The sequence below is a fragment of the Hypanus sabinus genome, chromosome 7 (assembly GCF_030144855.1).
Source record: "Hypanus sabinus isolate sHypSab1 chromosome 7, sHypSab1.hap1, whole genome shotgun sequence".
Taxonomy (NCBI): domain Eukaryota; kingdom Metazoa; phylum Chordata; class Chondrichthyes; order Myliobatiformes; family Dasyatidae; genus Hypanus; species Hypanus sabinus.
This window is the reverse complement of record NC_082712.1, coordinates 49,323,722-49,333,672: the sequence shown is the minus strand read 5'-3', so window position 1 is coordinate 49,333,672 and position 9,951 is coordinate 49,323,722. Positions and strand designations below refer to the sequence as shown.

Here is a 9,951-nt window from a genome sequence, read left to right as displayed (position 1 = left end):
GATGCTGTGAAACACCAAGATGTTTAACAATGGAGGTGTTCCAGAGCTTAATCAACAAACAATCACTGGTATTAATGAGTGGGCTACCCACTTAACTACAGCTTTCTCTTAAAGTGAACCAGGTTAGTTGGCACTTCCATCATATGGTGAGAGGATATGATAGCAGGATAATCAGCCAGGAAGTCAATTAGAGTTAGGGAGGCATTAGTCAGATGAAAATTTGCTGATCTAATTATGGTCTCCAAGTCTCAAATCCTGTTATTTAAGTTTCAAGGAAGTGCAGGAACTAGGTATCACAGGGTATTAAAGGGAATGTGACATCAGAGCCCTGATGTGTTAAAGGGAAAAGGGGAAGTACGGTCACGTGTGTTAAAGGGAGTGCAGGAAGCAACATCTGGTGAGCAAGATGCCAAAATTATTGTGAATTCTGAAGAATGGGATAATAGATTATGACAGGTGTGCTGTACTTTAATTTTATGCATCAATTTATAGTTAAACAGAAAAACCTACTGCAGTTGGAAAGTAAAGTGAAAGAGCCAGAAACTTATCTGTGTGGAGTGATAAGCTTGAAAGACTGAAAAAAATGAAGGGCTCTATTATGTGGTCAGGGAAATTGTAATTACATAACTTGGTTGTATTATAAATCCGGACAAAAATACCTTGACAGCAGCAGTACAATGCAATGCATGATAAATATAGGGAAAAAACCTGAATTACAGTAAGTATGTATATATGTATATTAAAGCATTAGATTAAGATAAATAGTGCAATAAAGCAGAAGTAAAAAGTAGTGAGGTAATGTCATGGGTTCAGCGTCTATTTAGAAATCAAATCACAAAGGGGAAGAAGCTGTTCCTGAATCACTAAGTTTGTGCCTTCAGGCTCCTGAATACCCCTTCCCTAATGGTAACAGTGAGAAAAGAACACATCCAGCTTAAAAGAAATATCCAACAAATGTTCAACCAATATTTAAAACTAAATAACTTCTTCTAACGTATCTGTATTTCAAAATGGTCTTTTTTGGAGATGGTGTGACTGGTTTGACTTGGATTTTAACCGATAGTCAAAGTCACTTGTAAACAAAGTTAACAAACATACTTCTAAGCATGATTGGTTCTCATGAGGTGCGTGTATAATTAATAGCACCATTCCCATTAAAAGTTGAAGATTCTACAATTTACGAATGGAGCAGGTTGGTTTTGAACAGGTTAGCAATGTCTGATTTAGGAAGAGTTCAATCTGTACTCTAACCTATTAACTCCAACATATTGCCTTTTGCTTGGAAGCACATTGAAGCCACATTGTTTGGATTGTAATCTAAATGGAGTGGAGAAACAAAGTGATATTAGGGTTAACAAAAAGTGAGTGCGGTATGTTAAAGAGGCTATTAAAAGAACAATCCAAGCTTCAGTTTTGGGAGCGATAGGATTTAAGACAAAACTGTCCAACATCCCATACCTGAATAACTGCACACATGAGTCTCTCTATTTGGAGAAAATGCAGGAGAGGGTTGGATGAGGAGAATTTTTTTCATTTGTGTGCAGAGATAAAAGTTCAAAGTAAATGTATTATCTAAGTACAAAGTACCTGAGATTTATTTACTTGCTAACAGTTATAGGGGAAAAACAATGAAATAGAATAGAATCTACAAAAAAACATGCATAAGCAAAGACTGACAAACCACCAACGTGCAAATAAAAGAAAGTTGTAAAAGTCTTTGAAAGTGAGTGTGTAGGTCATAAAATCAGTTCAGAGTCGTGGTCAGTGAAATTATCCATGCTGGTTCAGAAGACTGATGGTTGAAGAGTAATAACTTCTCCTGAACTTTAATGTTTCTGTACCTCCTGCCCAATGGCAGAAGCAAAAAGGGAGCAATGCCTGGATGATGGGTGTCTTTGACGATGGATGCCGCTTTCTTGTGGCAGTACTCCATGTAAAAGTAATGAATGGTGTGGAAGGCTTTGCCTGTCATGGACAGGGCTTTATCCACCACTTTGTCCATTCCTGGGCACTTGTGTTTCCATACTAAGCTGCGATACGACCAGTCAGTACACACTCCACCATGCATCTATAGAACTTTGTCTAGGTTCTAGATGGTATGCCAAGTCTTTGCAAATTTCTATGAGGTACTGTTGTTATCTTTTTTGTAAGGGAATTTACATGCTGGAGCCAGGACAGATCCTCTGATATGTTATCAACAAGGAATTTAAAGCTACTGGCTCTCTCCATCTCTGTTCCCCCAAAGAGGACTGGCTCACTGACCGCCAGTTTCTTCTTCCTGTTGCCAATAATCAGTACTCTTTTGGTTTTATTGATGTTGAGGGAAAGGCTGTTGATGTGACACCACTTAACCAGATTTTCAATTGTCCTCCTATATGCCAGTTTGTCACCAGCTTTGATTCAGCCAACAACAATGTTGTTATCAGCAAATTTAACTGGAGCATTAGGGCTGTACTGAACCAGACAATCATAGGAATGAAGTGAGTAAAGCAGACAGCTAGACACACAGCCCTGGGGTGAGCCTGTGCTACGGGTGAACACTGTTCCATCTAAGCTGCATGGTAACTGAATGTTCCCACGCACATAGCCTTTGTTGCTGTGCAGATGTAGTTTTATATAATGCTAATAAAATATTGAGATCTATGTTAATCTAAATGTGAAATACCTTGTAATGGTTTTAATGAACATAATCCATACATTTTCTAAATAATAAATGTACCACAACCTTTACTTTGAAACAGTTTACAGCTTCAACATATTTACATTGTTTACTAGTGTTGTGAGTTACAGTCCATGTTTGTCTGATGTGCATATTAAAGTGGCAGAGTTTTCAAACTGTGTAAAAATTTTCTGCTGAGAGCAATGGTTGGTTCGCACAGCTGTATAAAGAAAATAGAGAGATCATTGATAGTAAATGTTAGGGAGATGTTGTTGCCAATCAGTACTAACTGTGGAGTCTGCCACTGAAAAAAATCAAGGATCCAGTTGCCTAGGGAGATATGGAGGTTCCAGATGAGTTTCAAGAGCTGACGGTATTGAATGTTGAGCTGTAGTCAATGATGAGCATCCTGATGTATGTGTAAACTGCCTGGTGACAAGAATGTGGAAGTAATAGTGGAGATGAGCAGCAAAAATGTGTTTAGTTAGGATTGAGAGGAGAAAGGAATAGAATGGAATAGGCTAAACATTCCGTTTCAGTGAATTTAATAACGTCTTGGTTTTGGAAGCAGCCAAGGTAGATGACTGTATGCTTCTTTGAGGAGATAGAGGAATTGTTTTGCGATAGATGAATAGCAGAATTACAGCTGATTTTCACACTGTGGTCTGAAGGGAAAACCTTGGGAATGGGATATGTCAACATGGAAAAAGAAATAAATTCAAATCTAAAGATAACTGATTTTTAAAAATATATCTCTGCAATTCTATGTTCCAGTCTTTGGTTCATTGTTGTCATCTATGTGCAGTATGTATCAAGCAAATACCTTTCCATTTAAACATGTCTTCAATTTTTTGTAACGTAAATAAATTAACTTATTGAATGAAAATTGCATACACATTTACATTCCCTTTAACCATCTCATGGGTTAGTTCAGAAAGCTATTAAATTTGTCAAGTGGTGCTGCCTTTTAACAAATCTACATGATTCGGAAAGCTGTCATTTTATTGATGTAGTAAGTTATTTTTTCTTGTATACTGTTGATATTCTTGTATACTTGGCTCAGTTGATTTGATCTAATTATATTGTAGCAGCAAGCTTATGCAGTGGAGGGGATCAAGGGGTAAACTAATCATTTTGGTAAAAATAACCATGAAAAGTTTTGGATTATTTACCTATTAAATTGTTGAAATATAGTTGAACATATGAGGGGTGATAGATAAGTTTGTGGCCTAAGGTAGAAGGAGTCAATTTTAGAAAACCTAGCACATTTATTTTTCAACATAGTCCCCTCCTACATTTACACACTTCGTCCAGCATGGTTGTGGAGCATACGGATCTTGGACCTCCAGAAAGGTCCGCAGCAGGGGTGGTTGATTAAGTTCATGGCCTAAGGTAGGAGAGGAGTTCTACAGCTCTCGTTACACACTCATGCAATTCAACTCTTTGACTGATTACGCAGAAAGTTTTGTTAATAACTCATCTCCTTGTACCTTAGGCCACGAACTTATCAATCACCCCTCGTATACTTTCCAGTTTCTTGCTTTTAGATAGAAGTTTCATTTAGAAGTGTAGATCAATTGCAGTATGTAAAACTAGTAAACAGGATATGTAAACCTGCTGCTAATGTCCACTTTCCAACAGGGCTCACTACACATTGTTTCAATCTACCTTGATAATATGGAAATTAAAAATAGTAACTCCATCTATTCTGAAGCAAAAACCAATTCACCATTGTAGAAAACATCATATGTTAAGGAAGTTTGTTTTCTCTGATCTGTGAGATAACAGAAAATATATTCCAGAAGAGGACTGTAGCATTTTAGAATTTTTAGAGATGGTCTGAAGTAGTTGGAGGCGGAGTTACAATGGCACTCAATGGCAACTCCTTAAGAGTTTATTAACAAAAAGAGTTCAATTTCCATCTTTGATGTCTTTTCTTTCCCCAGAGTGAGTGGAGCTTTCTCAGACTTTGCCTCCTTCTCCTGGGGGCTCACAACCAACCACTTTTCAAAATCCCAAGGACGCAGCCTAGAAGGGAGCGCGCCTTCAGGGTTCCAAGGTTTTGTGGCCCTGTTGACAGGCTGATTCTGATGATGCCACCAAGTGTCGTGGGAGAAAAACGGAACATCAGGAGCAGCGGATCAGCTGTCAGAGGCTCTGTAAATCGTACAAATCGTACACTCTCAGTGGGGGTTAGTTTGTTGATGATTCACAAGTCGGAGAACTTGGAAAAAAAAGCGGCATGATATACTTCTAACACTGTAAATCAGTAAGTTGTTTTGTTATGTTTCCCCTCTCACCATGAAAGGGGACACCTCTTTCTCCCTTTATTAAGGAGAGAGAGGGAGACAGAGACTGTGGTATGTCAAATTGTTCAGACAACAACTAGCTTTTGTTGTATTGCAGATCATGATCTTTATTGCGAGTTGGGGGGGGGAGTAGGAGGACTTCTGGGTTCTAACGTTTTACTGTCACTCATTCTTTGGGGCACTCTTCTGTTTTCATGGATGTCTGTGAAGAAAAAGAATTTCAGGATGTATATTGTATACATTTCTCTGATATTAAATGAAACTATTGATGAGATTTTCTCTGCCATTAAAACATAATTCAAGAGTTCCTAAGTTATGTTAAAAGCAACTTGAGAAATATCTAACAAGGTATCTCATACAGAAAGCCACTGATGGAGGTGTGACAGAACCAGTTATCAATTTGAATTATCTTATTTGATATGTTCAGCCTCACATTCTCTTCAGACACAAAGTAGAAAAAAGAAATTTGAGTACCAAAGGGAGAAAAAAATACATATTTCTTTCCTGAATATACAATTTCATTATTCAGCTAATAAAAAGTCAGGACCAATGACAATGAAGTGTCAGAAATTTGATAGCACGACTGCAACCATAACTCATCCATAAACAGTATCTTCTGGCATGGACTGAAAGGCCAAGAAACAACTTACCAGCATGTAGAGAATGCAGCATTGTATGGAAGTTAACTCAATTCAAGGAATCTATTACCTGTTTTCATACATACTGCTCTTCCTCCTACTAAAATGCTTTGTAAAGATGGATCAACTGGAAGTCTTCATCTGGCTGAAAATTTGAATCCAGATGAACAATAAAATCTCTATGCAATGTTAATAAAGCACAAAACAGATTTATGTTGCTTAAAATGAATCCAAGGTCCAACGTGGGGTTGTGATATATTCAGATTTGCTGGATCTCACTGTCAAATGCTGGTATTTACAGATAGAACACTGAACATTTACCATGTAAATAAAGGAAAAAAGGTCTGACTCCTATGTGTAGCTGTTGTCTAAGTCCTGGGCCGACTGGCAGATCCTGAATACCAAATCCATCCAATTGCTCTGCAGATCAGTATATCTTAGTTTTGTGATTTCCTAGTACGACACTAGGCTGGTCAGCTGGGGTACAGGATCAAGAAATTTCATTGGAAGTTCTTAAGAATATGGAAAAAAACATTTAAAAATTTTAACAATTTTACAGCAGAAAGCTGGGTGCAAGCAATATGGATTTGTTATAAGCAATCTAATAATCTTGATTTTATCTAAGATCAGCACAATTTTTAAAGTCGCAAGCCCAAACAGGTTAACTAGATCACAAGTTCCCTGCAGGGTGGCAACGTCTCCATACTAATTCCCTACTTAGTTTCCATTTGATTTGAGAAGCTCTAGAGATTTTTGGTGGATTTTTGAGTCCACTGAATGCTTAATATCAGTAACAGGTTTTCTGGTACCATGTACTGTACAGCCCTATTGTAAACATCTTTTGATGGTGTCTCTACAATATGATGTAAATTAAAATGAAAAACATGTTGTACATGTTACAATTCTTCCTTATGCAAATGAGTTTGTGCAGCAGGTACAGTACTTAGCCTTAAGAGAATTTACAGATCATATAATACATTATTAAAAATTTAATTTTTGGCCAGTCTTCCTCCACTTCTGACAAGTGGTTTTTTTGTAAAAGGTAGGCACATTTCATAATGGTAAGAGGAGAGTTTGTTACAATCTATAAAGAAGCTATTGTTTGCTGTTTTGTAGTACGCTGGGTAAGTGGACGTGAATTCAGTTGAAAATAAGATTTACTTTTGGGAGATGTTGTGCAAAATACTATGAAGCAGGCTGGAATCAGTTTGCTTCCCTGAAGGGAACATGTGGGTTATCAGAAGAATTGATATGACATGCAACAAGGTATGGAAAGCAGCAAAGACTTCCCTGGCAAAAACTTTAAATGTGGTCATGGATGAATGTCTATTTCATGCAATAGTAGCAGAGGATAAGATATGTATCCAACCTAATGAATTCAAAAGACCAGAAGATGATTTGGTACTGATGGTTTTATTCAATGCTGCCCATTCATAAACTTAAGGGTTTTTAAAAAGGGAAGTTACATTAAATAACCATAAAATAACAATAACGCCAAACAGCTATAATACAAGAGCAATGAGTTCCTGTTTTTAAGAGAGCACTTAAAATGATTTAAACCTCATATATTGTTGCTACAATTAAGCCCCTTAAGTATAAACCTGTTCCCTTAGGAGGGATTACCTTGTATTTTTCTATTAGTTTGCTGACTAAAAAACTAAAGACAAAGGATTAAGTAAGGCAAGGCTTAATGTTATAGGACCCTTACTTTACAGAATAGAAAAGTGTCCTTTACAATTTGGAAATGATTTTATATATAAAACTGATAAGAGTACCAAATACATAACAGGTACTTGCTTGTGAACTATCTGTCACTGATCTAGCTTTTATTAAATATAAAAAAATCTGCTATCAGGTAGCAATAGATCGTTTTTCTCTTTTGCTAAATCTAGTGAATAAAAGTAAAAGAGCCAAATGAGAGCAATTCTGTAGCAGTCTCAAAAATTACAAGGCTAAAATCAAGCAAAATAAGTGCTATCCAAAACTATAGCAGTCATATAAAAATATTTAAAATTTTCTTATGAATGTTTTTATTGTTTTAAAGACTCTGAATTGGAGTTTGTTGCTGAGACCCTTGAAAAATTATTCATTCACATCAGAAAAAGTCCTTGTTCCAAGAAGCAATATCCAGATATTTCTTTATCCCTTTATTCTTCAGTGAGGGTGGCAGGGAGAAGTTTATGGATTCCCTTATTCTTTTAAACAAACTGGGTTTACGTGACTGTAACCCAAGCATGTTGGAGATTTATTTTGACTTATTGATCAAAATAGTTTTTCTTTTTTTTGGTTTTCAGCTGGACTTTATTGTCCTTGGCGGCAATGAGTTTGGAAGAAATTTCCCAAGAACGTGCGGTAACCAGGATCATCCACGTACTCATTCATGAATTTGTAATTCAGAACACGCAGTCGCTTCTTTGCCTGAATGTTCTCAGTGGAAAACGTTGCTTCATAACGCATGTCTGAAGCTGAAGACTGACAAACAAAGGTACATTTTAGGAAATGTTAATACTAGAGCATTGTGTTCCCCAAAGAGGTGTTTTGAGGGAAAGAGAGTATTACTATTTACTTATTTAGCGATACAGCATGGTAACAGGCCCTTCCAGCTCAATGAGTCCACACCACCAAATTAACCTACTAACCCAGATGTCTTTGGAATGTGGAAGAACCGGGAGGAAAGTCATGCATTAATGGAGAGAATATATAAACTCCTTACAGACAGCAATGGAATTTGAACCTAATGTTGGTGCTGTAATTGCGTAATACTAACCGCTATGCTACTCTGCTGCCCTTAAGAGAGCAAAAGACAGAGTGATTATTGGTGTTATATGCAGTGGAGTATTGTTTGGGGAGTGAACACTGACCAATAGTTTCCTCAAATCATTCAATTTCTGACTGAGCGTTTATTAAACAAATGCTGGGCACTAAGTAATATTATTAACGATAATGATCACGTGAATGACACAGAGCTGAAGTAAGTGGTTGAATTTCAGTCACAGAATTAAAAGGAACACAATAGTCCTTCTTGTCACCCAAGTAGTGATTATGAATATAGTTGTGCTGAACATTAGAAACCAGATCCTTTTTAATATCTGGATTGAAGAACAATTGAGTGAGATTTACTTTCTGCTCACTTAACCATCACAAGTGCTTCACTTTAGTATTACTTGAAAGCTCAGTCCAGCTATGCTCCTAGAACAGCAACAAATGAAACAGGAATACATTTTACATTATGCAGTCAGCTCTCTTTATCTTAACTGTTCCTCAATTTCATTTGCCTCAAGACAAAATACATTTTCTTACATGTGTAAAGGTTATGTTCAAATATCTTTTTAAGGTGGGCACATTTATCATTGAAGGTAGGTGTTAAAGGAATTTTCTTTTACTATATGGACTTTTGTTCCCAAAGATGTGTTTTCCTCATTTACATGATACTGCATGGACTTTAAACTTTATATACTGAGGATAGACAACTTGTGAGAGAGGGTTCTTGTAAGGGAAAATTCACAAAGTTAAAATAAAGGACAAGCTGATATCACAATGGTTGTAACAAAAGTAATAACTAGTCAGGAAGGAGTAGTGGTATAATATCATTATACACTGCCAATCAGTCAGGTCAGGATAAAATATTAAAAGGATGAATGATTCATTCTCTAAATGCATGCTCATTCATTGCAATGGAGATGAAGTAATGGCACATTAAATAGAGATCCATGATAAGAGTTCTGCAGGGATCAACGTTGGGCCTCTGTTCTTTGTGATGTACACAAATGAGTAGGATGAAAATATAAACTAGTAGGTCAGTAAGGTTGCAGATAACACAAAAATTGGTGGGAGTTTTGGACGGTGTAGAGGGTATGCAATTAAGATGAAAGTGGGAAGGTTTTGAAGGAAACTATGGGGTATAGTTGTACATTTTTTTATATACAGAGAGTGATTGGTATTGGAGAGTCTAGTGGAAGCACTTATGAAGATGGTATTTAAGATGCTGTCAGACAGACTCGAAAAATGAGGTGAGTGGAGGGATATAGATCTCCCCCATTCTTCTAAGTTCTAGGGAATAAAGTCCTAACCTATTCAACCTCATACCACCAGGTTTAGGAACAGTTATTACCCCTCAACCATCAAGCTCCTGGACCATAGGGGGTAACTTCACCCACCCCAGCAATGAACTGTTCTCAAAAAATATTGACTCACTTTTAAGGACTCTTCATCTCATTTCCTTGATATTTATTGTTTATTTATTTATTATTATTATTTTGGTTTTATTTTGTATTTGTACAGCTTGTTGTTTTTTTGCACATTGGTCTTTTTCCATCTCATTCTGTGCAGTTTTTCATTGATTCTA

The 9,951-nt window shown here is 36.7% G+C and overlaps 1 protein-coding gene across 2 annotated transcripts in view; it reads right to left on the bottom strand.

Annotated features, from left to right (window-relative positions):
* Positions 1-5,072: 5,072 nt before the first annotated feature.
* LOC132396772 (lysine-specific demethylase 4C-like) overlaps positions 5,073-9,951 on the bottom strand; it is a 379,800-nt gene continuing 374,921 nt past the window's right edge. Inside the window, exon 22 of one of the 2 annotated variants that reach the window (XM_059974646.1) lies at positions 5,073-5,170. In XM_059974646.1, coding sequence (XP_059830629.1) covers positions 5,135-5,170 — 36 coding nt within the window. In that variant the 3' untranslated portion in view covers positions 5,073-5,134. Of the gene's footprint in view, positions 5,171-7,000; positions 8,079-9,951 lie in introns of those variants that run through there. The other variant, XM_059974645.1, reaches the window with a different exon arrangement.